At 41.0% G+C, this 13,824-nt stretch overlaps 1 protein-coding gene and 1 long non-coding RNA gene across 3 annotated transcripts in view; one reads left to right on the top strand and one right to left on the bottom strand.

Moving 5' to 3' along the window:
• The window catches only part of LOC130708691 (uncharacterized), a 145,012-nt gene extending 134,520 nt beyond the window's left edge, over window positions 1–10,492 (bottom strand). The window contains exon 1 of the long non-coding RNA XR_009009045.1: window positions 10,119–10,492. This is a non-coding gene — a long non-coding RNA (uncharacterized LOC130708691). The remainder of the gene's footprint in view (window positions 1–10,118) is intronic.
• A 60-nt stretch (window positions 10,493–10,552) lies between these two features.
• The window catches only part of DARS1 (aspartyl-tRNA synthetase 1), a 67,295-nt gene continuing 64,023 nt past the window's right edge, over window positions 10,553–13,824 (top strand). Inside the window, exons 1-2 of one of the 2 annotated variants that reach the window (XM_007192052.3) lie at window positions 10,553–10,800; window positions 12,805–12,862. In XM_007192052.3, coding sequence (XP_007192114.1) covers window positions 10,735–10,800; window positions 12,805–12,862 — 124 coding nt within the window. In that variant the 5' untranslated portion in view covers window positions 10,553–10,734. Of the gene's footprint in view, window positions 10,872–12,804; window positions 12,863–13,824 lie in introns of both variants that reach the window. The other variant, XM_028169002.2, reaches the window with a different exon arrangement.

Below are 13,824 nucleotides of genomic sequence, written 5' to 3'. Positions count from 1 at the left end.
ATAAAGATCAGATCAGAAATAAATGAAAAAGAAATGAAGGAAACAATAGCAAAAATCAATGAAACTAAAAGCTGGTTCTTCGAGAAGATAAACAAAATTGATAAACCATTAGCCAGACTCATCAAGAGAAAAAGGGAGAAGACTCAAATCAACAGAATTAAAAATGAAAAAGGAGAAGTAACCACTGACACTGCAGAAATACAAACGATCATGAGAGATTACTACAAGCAACTCTATGCCAATAAAATGGACAACCTGGAAGAAATGGACAGATTCTTAGAAATGCACAACCTACCGAGACTGAACCAGGAAGAAATAGAAAATATGAACAGACCAATCACAAGCACTGAAATTGAAACTGTGATTAAAAATCTTCCAACAAACAAAAGCCCAGGACCAGATGGCTTCACTGGCGAATTCTATCAAACATTTAGAGAAGAGCTAACACCTATCCTTCTCAAACTCTTCCAAAATATTGCAGAGGGAGGAACACTCCCCAACTCATTCTATGAGGCCACCATCACCCTGATACCAAAACCAGACAAAGATGTCACAAAGAAAGAAAACTACAGGCCAATATCACTGATGAACATAGAGGCAAAAATCCTCAACAAAATACTAGCAAACAGAATCCAACAGCACATTAAAAGGATTATACACCATGATCAAGTGGGGTTTATTCCAGGAATGCAAGGATTCTTCAATATACGCAAATCAATCAACGTGATACATCATATTAACAAATTGAAGGAGAAAAACCATATGATCATCTCAATAGATGCAGAGAAAGCTTTCGACAAAATTCAACGCCCATTTATGATAAAAGCCCTGCAGAAAGGAGGCATAGAGGGAACTTTCGTCAACATAATAAAGGCCATATATGACAAACCCACAGCCAACATTGTCCTCAATGGTGAAAAACTGAAACCATTTCCACTAAGATCAGGAACAAGACAAGGTTGCCCACTCTCACCACTATTATTTAACATAGTTTTGGAAGTGTTAGCCACAGCAATCAGAGAAGACAAAGAAATAAAAGGAATCCAAATCGGAAAAGAAGAAGTAAAGCTGTCACTGTTTGCAGATGACATGATACTATACATAGAGAATCCTAAAACTGCCACCAGAAAACTACTAGAGCTAATCAATGAATTTGGTAAAGTAGCAGGATACAAAATTAATGCACAGAAATCTCTTGCATTCCTATATACTAATGATGAAAAATCTGTAAGTGAAATTAAGAAAACACTCCCATTTACCATTGCAACAAAAAGAATAAAATATCTAGGAATAAACCTACCTAAGGAGACAAAAGACCTGTATGCAGAAAATTATAGGACACTGCTGAAAGAAATTAAAGATGATACAAATAGATGGAGAGATATACCATGTTCTTGGAATGGAAGAATCAACATCGTGAAAATGACTTTACTACACAAAGCAATCTACAGATTCAATGCAATCCCTATCAAACTACCACAGGCATTTTTCACAGAACTAGAACAAAAAATTTCACAATTTGTATGGAGACACAAAAGACCCCAAATAGCCAAAGCAATCTTGAGAACGAAAAATGGAGCTGGAGGAATCAGGCTCCCTGACTCCAGACTATATTACAAAGCTTCAGTAATCAAGACAGTTTGGTACTGGCATAAAAACAGAAATATAGATCAATGGAACAGGATAGAAAGCCCAGAGATAAACCCACGCACATATGGTCACCTTATCTTTGATAAAGGAGGCAAGCATATACAGTGGAGAAAAGACAGCCTCTTCAATAAGTGGTGCTGGGAAAACTGGACAGCTACATGTAAAAGTATGAAATTAGAACACTCCCTGACACCATACACAAAAATAAACTCAAAATGGATTAAAGACCTAAGTGTAAAGCCAGACACTATCAAACTTTTAGAGGAAAACATAGGCAGAACACTCTATGACATAAATCACAGCAAGATCCTTTTTGACCCAGCCCCTAGAGAAATGGAAATAAAAACACAAATAAACAAATGGGACCTAATGAAACTTAAAAGCTTTTGCACAGCAAAGGAAACCATAAACAAGACCAAAAGACAACCCTCAGAATGGGAGAAAATATTTGCAAATGAAGCAACTGACAAAGGATTAATCTCCAAGATTTACAAGCAGCTCATGCAGCTCAATAACAAAAAAACAAACAACCCAATCCAAAAATGGGCAGAAGACCTAAATAGACATTTCTCCAAAGAAGATATACAGATGGCCAACAGACACATGAAAGAATGCTCAACATCCTTAATCATTAGAGAAATGCAAATCAAAACTACAATGAGATATCATCTCACACCGGTCAGAATGGCCATCATCAAAAAATCTAGAAACAATAAATGCTGGAGAGGGTGTGGAGAAAAGGGAACACTCTTGCACTGTTGGTGGGAATGTAAATTGATACAGCCACTACGGAGAACAGTATGGAGGTTCCTTAAAAAACTAAAAATAGAACTACCATACGACCCAGCAATCCCACTACTGGGCATATACCCTGAGAAAACCATAATTCAAAAAGAGTCATGTACCAAAATGTTCATTGCAGCTCTATTTACAATAGCCAGGACATGGAAGCAACCAAAGTGTCCATCATCGGATGAATGGATAAAGATGTGGCACATATATACAATGGAATATTACTCAGCCATAAAAAGAAATGAAATGGAGGTATTTGTAATGAAGTGGATGGAGTTAGAGTCTGTCATACAGAGTGAAGTAAGTCAGAAAGAGGAAAACAAATACAGTATGCTAACACATATATATGGAATCTAAGGGGAAAAAAAAAAAAAAGGTCATGAAGAACCTAGTGGCAAGATGGGAATAAAGACACAGAATGGATTTGAGGATATGGGGAGGGGGAGGGGTGAGATGTGACAGGGTGAGAGAGTGGCATGGACATATATACACTACCAAATGTAAAATAGATAGCTAGTGGGAAGCAGCCGCATAGCACAGGGAGATCAGCTCGGTGCTTTGTGACCACCTAGACGGGTGGGATATGGAGGGTGGGAGGGAGGGAGATGCAAGAGGGAAGAGATATGGGAACATATGTATATGTATAACTGATTCACTTTGTTTTAAAGCAGAAACTAATACACCATTGTAAAGCAATTATATTTCAATAAAGTTGTTAAAAAAAAAACAATGTGAATACAGTTAACACTACTGAACAGTACACTTTCAAAAGGTTAAGAGGGTAAATTTTACATTATGTGGTTTTTTAATCACAATTTTTAAAAACAGCTTAGCAAACTGGAGTCACTTAGGCCACACTTCAGAGGTCCTGAAGACATTACTCTGTTGTATAGAACATTGGCATTGTTCCTCTTACCTTAAATCCCACTGGCTGTTCCCCTGCTTAGAATGCTCTTTCCCCAGATATGTTCATGGCCACATCTCTCATTGCCTTCAAATCTTCAAATGTCACTTTCTCAATGAAGCCTACCCTGACCACCATATTTAATATTGCAACCCACCCCATCCTCCCACCCCTCAGCACTCCCATTTCCCTTACCTTCTCTACTTTTTCTTTCTTTTTTAATTTATTTTTTATTTATTTATTTTTGGCTGTGTTAGGTCTTCGTTACTGCGCACAGGCTTTCTCTAGTTGTGGTGAGCTGGGGCTGCTCTTCATTGTGGTGCGCAGGCTTCTCATTGTGGTGGCTTCTCTTGTTGCAGAGCATGGGCTCTAGGCACGTGGGCTTCAGTAGTTGTGGCACATGGGCTCAGTAGTTGTGGCTCGCGGGCTCTAGAGCACAGGCTCAGTAGTTGTGGCGCACGGGCTCAGTTGCTCCACAGCATGTGGTATCTTCCCGGGTCAGGGCTCATGTCCCCTGCATTGGCAGGCAGATTCTTAACCACTGTGCCACCAGGGAAACCCCTCTTTCTTTCTTATTATCACTTTCTAACATGTTATAGAACTTATTTTTTATAATTATTTTTTATTGTCTGCTTCTCCCCTCTAAAAGGTAAGATCTACAAGACCTGGGATCTTTATATTACTTTGTTCCCTGATGTATCCCAAATGCCTAGACTAATGCCTAGCACATAGCTGGCACTCAATAACTACTTGTTGAGAGAACAAATGAACATTATCATTGGCTAAAAGTCTTATATGCATTGAGTTTATAAAATAAAATGTGAAAAATGACTTCTGTGCTAAGATGGCATATCCAGTTTTGTTCCTGCCCCTAGTCCTACAGAAACTAGAATCAAAAGGATGGGAAAACAGAAGGGGAAACCATGCCCCCAAAATTCAGGAAGCTGGAGAGCAGACAGAGCAGTGGTAACCAACTTTGTAGATGTGAAAAGCTGAATCCTAAGGTAGTAGTCAGGATAGCTGAGAATCAACCTAATTTATATCAAAGAAACCTCAGAAGACTCAGGACAAGCAGCACCAAGTACCTCTGCAAATGGAGATGGGGAGGAGAAGTTACAATAAGGAAAACTACATGAGAGGTATGATTCCTATATCCCTCCCTACTCCACTCTTTTGGCAACAGTTCTCTTCCACTCTGACATGATGTATTCTCTAGAGAGGGTGAAAGAGTAGGTCTTTGGACTTTAGGAACTGGGTGCTGCACCAAAACTAGGAGGATTCAGTGACCACATGCATGTTGAATGCTGAATATTCCCAGAACATTGGCAGACCTTTACTCTTCAGGCAGGAGATTAGAAGAGTTTTATCCTGAACAATCTGACCAGCGAGGGGGAAAGATCTAAAGATACTGACACCTAGGGTCTCCGATCAAATGGCCCAACCAGATCATTACACAGTAAAACCTGAAATTGGCAAACCCCAGTCAAATGCTCAGAGCTTCTAATTAGCTTTTTAGTCCCCACTTTTAACATGAGCTGACAATCAAAGATTCACCCATAAACAAATGAGTGAATGAATGGATGGATGTTAAAACATCACAATATACAGGACATATAAATTAAAATAAATAAGGATTCACCAGACAGCTAACGTGGGTCTCTAACATGGAAGATAGAGACCAAAAACAAAAAGCAATTTGTAAGAAATGGGCTATGCAGAGAGAATACTTTAAAACTTACCCCCCCAAATCACCTTATTAATATGCTCAGAAAGATGAGATATTGCATTCATGTAAAAAGATCAGGATTCTATTCTTTTAAAACAATTTCAGAGAACAAAATGGTACTTTGGGAAATTATATACATAAAGGCAGAAATGAGAAAATCTCAGCTGAAAGATTAGAAGATGATAAAGCTGAAGAAAGCTCCCCAAAAGCAGTTCAAAAAGGCAAGGAGATGGAAAATGGAGAGAAATGATAAGAAAATAAGATGACCAGCTCAAAAAGGTCAATATTTGAATAATAAGAAGTCAAGAAAGAGAGCAGAGAGGAAATGAAAGGGAGAGAATCATCAAAGAAAATTTTCAAGAAAACGCCCCAGAACTAAGTGACTTTTCAGATTGAAAAGCCCGCTGAGTGTCCAGCACAATGTCGAATTTAGACCCACAGGATGGTATACATTGTGAAATTACAGAGAATTAGGAACAAAGCAAAGGACCAGTGGTAACTTACATGGCAGATATCCTGCAAACTTCTTTTTCCCAGGGGAAAAAGAATCACATACAAAGGATTACGAATCACAATGGTGCTTGAAACCTTTTAACAGCAACACCTAGAATGGGTCCATGGGTCCCATAGTCATTTTCCTGGTCCCTAAGTGCATAGCTCGGAATGAACACATTTGGTAGTTGGCAGAAGCCCACACTGATTCCTGACAACACAGGAACACACAAGACAAGCAAGGCCAAGTTCAAACCCTGACTGATTTGCTCAGTAAAGGTATGACAACCACTTTTAGATTTAAACAGTTTGCTACTTACTTACAGTAAAAAGAATAGCCAAAGGTGCCACCCCAACTTGATCCTTGTCCTATACACCAAAAAAGGACAACACTGAAACAAAAGGGACCAGATGATTGCAACGTGACTCATGGGACACCCTGTTGCTGGACTTCAGCTATGCAGTTTTACATTGTGTAGCTCCACTGGTGAGAGGCGGGTGGCTGAAACTCCCACACTTGATCAGACAGCCTCCCAGAGGAGACAGGGAAGCCAGTGGGAGACGGCTTCTCATCCCCTTCTGTTATAGGAGGATCACAAGGTGTTTTTCCAAGACAGATTAGCTGCACTTCAAGTCAGCCCTTGCCTATGTGGCTTATTTGGATACCTGCAAGGAGGTCAGGTGACAAGGCAGAACTGTTCCCTTACACCTCCTTGGCCTGTGGGTTAAGTAAGGCTATCATATTGCAGAAAGCTAATAGGAAAACTCTTCAGTCTGCTTCCCCTGTCCCCAGCTAGGACAGTAAATCATAAAGGGTATCACATCCCCAGGGGGAATGGCGGTCTCTGAGTGCAACCCTTGAAGACCTGATAGCTGACAGTCCCCATCATATTCCTGTTTTCACCAGTCTGGCTCTGGCAAAAAGCAGACCAATCCAGGAGGTTGACAGTTGACTACTGCAAATTCAACCAAGTCGTAGCTTTAGTTGCAGTTGTATCTTCACTAGAGCAGAGTCACAAGACCTCAAGCACATGGTATGTGGCCACTAATCTGGCAAATTTTTCTCTCCCATCACTGTCAGGAAAGAGAGCCAGAAGCAAGAGTATTGCCCCAGGGCTATGTCCTAAATAAGAATAATCTATCAAGGTAAGGGGACCAAAGTAAGGAAGAAGTTCACGTAGAGGCTTCACGGGCAATGGAAAGATGGAAAGGTAAGATTCCTACCCTAGCTAAGGGACACTATGTGGGATTTTTACTCAGATTTCTGACCATCAGTTCATATATTAGGACTATACCTAATTGAGGGAATAAAAGCTTTAAAAAAAATCCAAGACGGAACAGCTTCATAGACCTCCTTCTATGTTGGAATCTCATGAGTATGATAGAATGTTTCCTTGATCACAAAGATGCAGCGCTGCTCCCTGAGGAATGAGTAAATTATCCTGCCCTGTTGAACTCAAGAATGGCCATGTGACTTGCGTGGCCAATGAAATAGGAGTAGAATGTGAAATATGTCACCTTCAGGCAGCCACTTTAAGAAACAGGTTCTCTTTTACCTGCCTCTGTGATCACGGAAGCATGTGTCAAGACGGAGCATCTATCAACCTAGACCCCTAAGTGACTACAGGAGCACAGCCCCTTTGCTAACCTACTACAGCCATAACATGAGCAATAAATAGGTTTTGTTTTAAGTTGCTGAGATTTGGGCATCAGTCTGTTAGTAACTAACACAGCATGTCCAAGCAATCCTGACCAGATAAGAGGAGGCTCTCCCTTAGGGTCCGCTTATCTGCCCAAAGCCCAGATCTTCTTGGCCTTTGCAGTGGACATTTGTAGTTGCCTTTCCAGGATCCATTTCCCTGTCCCATAGCTTCTGACAGTGGTTTCCACATGATTCCAGTAAAGCTAACTCTTTCCCAAGCTCCAGGGGAAATTCTACCTAGGCTAAACCAATCAGAACATTCCATTTCCCTGACCATAAGGATTGGGTCAGTAGTGGACACGTGCCCTTAATTGACCCACTCAAAGTGGCTCTTAGGGCTCTTTCTGGGAATGCACATACTTACCAATATTACAACGATTTTCACATTTCTTTATCATTAGTTACACACTGTCTTACTAAGTGGACTATGTATTATTATTGAGAACCAGGATCCTAATTTATCTTTTTATTGCCAGAACCTGGCATAATGGTTGGCACAAAGTAGATGCTTATAAATAATCATTGATCAATTAAAAGGGGAATAAAATTTTCTCCTTTTCTTTAAACTTCACTCCTCAAATTTCAGGGCCACCTATCTGTCTGCATAGCCACATTCAGCTATTTGTATCTCTGTCCTTTCCTCCATCCTGATTTAAGAATAAATGATAGGCCCAATGTTGGTCTTTCAAAAAACTACAGGTAAAAATTTCCTTCTCATTTGCCTGGGATATGTGTGGCATTTGTATGGCGACTCAGGGCAGATCTCTTCTGGCTCCCTTCTGCTGAGCAGTGTCAGCACCAAAATCCCCACACTGACTGAAGTAACTGTCTGCCTCTCTGTGACTGTACCATACCAGCCACGTGCTACTGCAGAAGTCTCAGTTCCATTACCAGTTCATGGGTTCTTCCTAAATGGGTCCTTACAATGCCCAGAAATAATACCAAATACCAAACAACCTCCAGGACAATTCTAACCTTTCCCGTTCTCCTCAAATCACCAATCTCCCTTTTCTCCCTCCCCTCGAACCCCTAACCCCAACATTCATAACTTAGCCTCCTCCAGGGAAAACAGAAGTCATCACATGGGAGTTCTCTCATTTTCCTAAAAACAAGTATCTACAATATCCTAGCCTCCTCACCTCCAGTTGTGATAGAGGAAGTGTCCCTCCTCCCCTTGTCCCACCTCCTCTATGTTTTGAATCCTATCTCTCCCTTATAAAAAAAAACTTACACCATCTCTCAATCCTTCTCTCTCACATATTCATCTACTTTTTCATGAATCCTTCCCATTAGTTTTTTTTTTAAGCTTTTTTTGATGTGGACCATTTTTAAAGTCTTTATTGAATTTGTTACGATATTGCTTCTGTTTTATGTTTTGTGGGGTTTTTTTGGCCCCGAGGCATGTGGGATCCTAGCTCCCTGACCAAGGATCGAACCCGCACCCCCTGCATTGGAAGGCAAGGTCTTAACCACTGGACCTCCAGGGCAGTGTCCCCATTAGTTTTTAAATGCACTCAAGTCTTCTCTTTCAAAAAGCTTCACTTGACTTATTCCCCATTAGCTACCACCTATATTTTTCCTTCCCCTCTCATCCAATCTTCTCATTATCTCCTGAAGACAGGAAAGCAGTGAGGTATAGTGGTTAAGAACATGGATCCTGGTACCACACTACTTGATTTGAAACACATCGTTTAATGGCTCTGCGACCATGGGCAAGTTACTTCACCTCTCTCTGCCTCAATTTCCCCATATGCAAAAAGATTATAATATCATCTCTCTGGTGTAAGCATTAAATGAGTTAGTATTGATATATGTGAAACACTGACAACAGTGCTTGGCACACAGTAAGCACTATATAAAGGTTTGCTATAATCCTTTTACTTTTATTTCTTCACTTTCACTCACTTTTCAGCCCATTCTGACCCCATCACTTCACCATGAAGTGTTTACTAAGAACACCAATGACCTCTATGTTGCTAAATCCAACAACTATTTTTCAGTCATCATCTTACTTGAGGTCTAGGCAGCAGTTGACAATGTTAACAGTCTCTTCTTAGAACATTCTCTTTCCTAGTCCAGGGCTTCAACTACCACCTACCCGCCAGTGTCTTGCCCAGCTTTATCTGGAACCCAGACCTCTCTTCTATGCTCCAGATCCCACAAAGCCAGAGGTTACCTGGACATTCTCCCCTTGAAGGTCTCAAGGGCATCTCATATGCACTACATCCAAAACTGAGCCATGGTCTTTCTCTCCCTAACTCCCTCTGGCTTAAATATTCTTTAGGCCCCTCTTCATTTGGCTGACCCCTACTCCTACTTTAGAGTTTAGATGAAGTATCACTTCCTCAGAGAAGCCTGAGGTGAATGCCCTATAAGAAACTTTCATAGCACTTGGTACCTCTACTTCATACCTGCAATTAGATGATAAGCTACACGAGTGCAGGGACCATGCCTGTCTTCTCACTATTGTATCCCAGGACCTGAATGCAGTAGCCTCCAGAGCCCTTTCATTTGCACTAGGGTCTATCTGCACTCCTGAACAAGTATAAACTGTGCCACTTTGTGCCAGGCTAAGACTACTAGTATAGTTAAAACGTGACAAAGTGCAAAGAAGTATAGCAAAGGAAATAGTATTTAACCAAGCCCCCAAATTACTTTCAGTTGCAGTAAGAGGCTCATGGATGGCAATTTTTTTTTAAAGCCTAACTTGGGGAGAGTCATCCATTGGACAACCAACATTTTGCATCGCCTCTAACAGTGCAACAGGTCCAGGCAATCAGAGCAATTATGTGTGGGTTTCTGCCATTGTGTTTACACCTCACTATCACTTGGGTACCAGTACCCAAACCTACCTTAGCAAGCCAACTGCCTATAACTCAGCACTCCTGTGTCCCGGTACATAGCAACTTTTTGCGACGAGGTCTGCCATGAGTCCAGGCAGCTACACTGTCACTGGAGAGTCTTGAAGGCGGAGAAGTTCAAGGGAGGAAAAGTCGAGTTCTGAGCATGGGTTTATGTTTTAGTGAACAGGCCGCTCTTAAAGCGGGGAAGAGTAAATTATAGGGTTGAAAGACAACACAGTAGACTTCGCAGGTGTGACAGGGCTGAAAAGTGAAGGCGTGCAAGGGCGCGCCTACTGGTACCCTGGGACCCGTTCCCTCAGAGTCAATCCCGCGAGACTATAATTCCCGGGGATTCCCTCTAACTCCAGGCAAACACCCGTAGGGGCGGGGGAAAAAGAGGAGACGTCGGCGCGCAGCCGTCCGCTTTACAGCACTCCGGGATCTCGAGAGAACTGCGGTTCTCGCGATCTTTCCGGAGCCGATCCTCCACGCGGAGTCCGAGTGCGTGTGCTGTAACAGGAAGGCAGGGAGGGCTCCGACTCTACGGGAGGGAGAATCCCCTTTGGCCTGCCCTACGGAAGCCTGCGAGGGAGGGCGGCGTTCGCTGCGTAGTCCAGTTGCCCAGATGCCCAGCGCCAGCGCCTGCCGCAAGAGTCAGGAGAAGCCGCGGGAGATCATGGACGCGGCGGAAGTGGGTTTCCTCCTTCCCTGGGCCTGGGAGGACAGACCCCTGGGCCGGACCGCGCTGAGGGAGGGAGTATGGTGAGCGGGGCCCTAGCCTCTGGATCCCTGTCGGCACTTTGCGTGCAGGCCGCGAGCCTGGGATCCGGGCGCCCAGAGCCCTCACCGGGCCTCCAGGGTCCTTGTCCGAGCAGCGTGGCCAGACCCACTCCGGATCGCATTTCTCACTGGGGTGCCTGGGAGACCTGGCCTACAGGAAGCGTGTCCCGGGACCGGGGGGTCGGGGGGCGCCGTGAAGTACCAACTGCCCCGGAAGTAGGTGCGGCGGGGTGACACTTAACCTCCCTGGGTTAGGCACGTCCTTCACGTAATCCATCTCTTCCCCGGAAATTTTTAATGTCCACTAGTAATCGATTTTTGCTCAGCCCTCGTGTTCCTAATGTTTTTCAAGTAATGACAGTACTTCGTAAAACGATCTGCCAGCATGTTTAATGACCATTTTCCATATGACAGCTTTAAAGAACACTTGTCATTTTTATTTTCTTTCTTCCCCTAAGTAACCCAAGTGAAGTAGGTAGGGAAGTTTGCAGAGAATGCGTTTGAAGTCTTTGAGATGATGTGACCCAAAATCATCTATGTAATTCATAATACCCTGTGGTCCTTCAGTGCTTTTCGGAAATGAAAGTTTGAAACCATTCTACAAGTTATGTGTGCTCTTAGTGAAATTGGGATCCTTACCTGGCTCCTAATTTTTCTTTTGAGGAAATATGAATTTGTGATAAACGGTGTAAGGTCATTTTAAGAACATTAGATGGAATAAGGGGTGCTGAAATATGAACAGTACTAATAAGCGACCCCCTTTTTTGTGTTCACGTGCTGTAACCTATTTATGCTGCCCTCCTGCTACATTGTGTGACTGTATCTTTCTGTTAGGACTGGAGTTATCTTCGTCTTTAAGGTGTATTTTTTTTAATTCGCAAAAAAAAAGAAAAAACTGTTCATTAAACACCTTAACATGTTGTCTGGTTTGTTTTGGTATAAACACAAAATCTAATATCCTCCAAATCTAAAGGAGAGGATTCCAACGCATAGCTGTAGTGACAGAAACTAATTGTTTCATCTACATCCTAAGTTACCTTGTAAATTTTAAGGAAACCATTTTTGTGTATTCTTGATCTGATTAGTTATATAAACCACCTTTGCAGATAGTGTAGGTCTATGTATAAGGTAGACATTGTGGCAGAGTTATGTCACTTTATAGCTAGAAGGATCTTAAGAGATCATTTTCTAGATAAAGTGAGATTAAAATAAAAGGCCACTTACCAATTTAATAAGTATAGTTTGTTAATAATAGTCTGGACTCTAGGTCTCCTTTTTCCTGTTCCTGACTTAAAATCTGTAACAAGAATTTTGGTGTCATACTGTCAGTGTTGAACCACTTACAACCTGATATCATGAAGATGGTTTTTAGAAACAGGAAGCTGGTGAATTTTTTTGATGATGTTTTACAAAAGGAAAGTTGTAGTTAGCTTATATCCAGCATCTCTGATTTCTAAAAAGTGGACATCTGGTACTCAGAAAGCTTACCCCTAAATGTTGGTTCTCTTTGAACATCTCTTCCTGTAATAGGAAGTTAATAAAACTGTGGTACCTCATCCGTCTCCCTTCACAGAGGAAATTTATAACTCTGCTTTGAAGTAGTTTAATCTCCTTTTTGAAGAAAGTAGTTAAGATGTGTTGTACATGTGTGTAAATTTTATTTGAGAGTGCTATTTTGTATGGTACATCGATCCAGGAGTGGTGATCTCCAAAACAAATGAACCAGAAGCTGGGTCTGTGGAGTGCATATGTAAATGATATGACAGATTTCCACACTTTAAAACTACTACTCTGAATTGATAAAATGGTCCTGAAAGTTTAAACGAATTCATCTTTTTCTGTTATTTGTATTTCTGTGTTTACGATGCTATTAGTGTTTAAATAAAAAGTCATAATGTAAAAATTTTTTTTGTAGGATTATGCAAAAGAAAGATATGGAGTATCTTCAATGATACAATCACAAGAAAAACCAGGTTAGTAGTTATGTGATAAAAAAAAGTTTTCTTTTCTTTCTAATTCCAGGAAAGTTCTTTTTGAAGTTTTAAGTAAGGTTGACGTAACTGAAGGCATAGTTCTGAAAAGCTTAAATGGCAAGCATATGCCGTAACCCTGCACAGACATTGTCAATTTAGGGTCCCTAATCTCGATAAGGAAGAAAATACGTTAAATTAGTATATTTTAAATGGTAAATTATATTACAAAGATATTCCTAGGTGGTCATGTAAAAGATTTGACTCTGGCCTAGGAGACAAAAGATAGTTAATAGTAGCCGCCTTTATCATATGCAACCTTTTTTGCATGCTTTGTGAAGCTACCTCCTTTACTTTCCTCCTTGACTTTATTATATTTCTTTGAAATTGACTTGTTAATTGTTTCTCTCAGACCTGTAGGTTTTCTATTTGTAAACATTTGTCTTCCTTTTGTTTCTATTTTATATATGCAATTTCAACAAAGTTATCCTACTCAACTATTTAACAATCATTTTTCTTTTGTTAGACACCCCAAATTATGTCTTTCAAACTTTGGTACAACTGCAGACCTTTAAGCTCTGGCCCATTGGAAGCACTAAGTACTTCTAATTTAGATGCCTGCCTGTGAATTTTATGCTTTGAAAATAATATACCTCAGGTCAAATTTAATTGTTATTTTTGGATTTAATTTATTGCATGATCACAAAAACACTTTTCCTTCCCAACTTTGTTGGAAAAGTGTGCAGTGAAAGGGCAAAGTAGGTTGCTAAGAATAAACCATTTCGAAAGATAAAGGTAGTGAAGTAAAGTAATTGAGTATAAAATGCGATACAAGCAATATAGTATAGGAGAGGACTACCCCTGCCAGAACAAGCAGGAGGGGTCATATGAGACTCTTTTTTGGCTTAACTGTCTTCCTGAACTGGACTTCCTTGATCTCTAACGCAAAAAAATCTTATTGAAAT

The sequence above is a fragment of the Balaenoptera acutorostrata genome, chromosome 8 (assembly GCF_949987535.1).
Source record: "Balaenoptera acutorostrata chromosome 8, mBalAcu1.1, whole genome shotgun sequence".
NCBI lineage: Eukaryota > Metazoa > Chordata > Mammalia > Artiodactyla > Balaenopteridae > Balaenoptera > Balaenoptera acutorostrata.
This window is presented reverse-complemented; position numbering and strand designations above follow the sequence as displayed.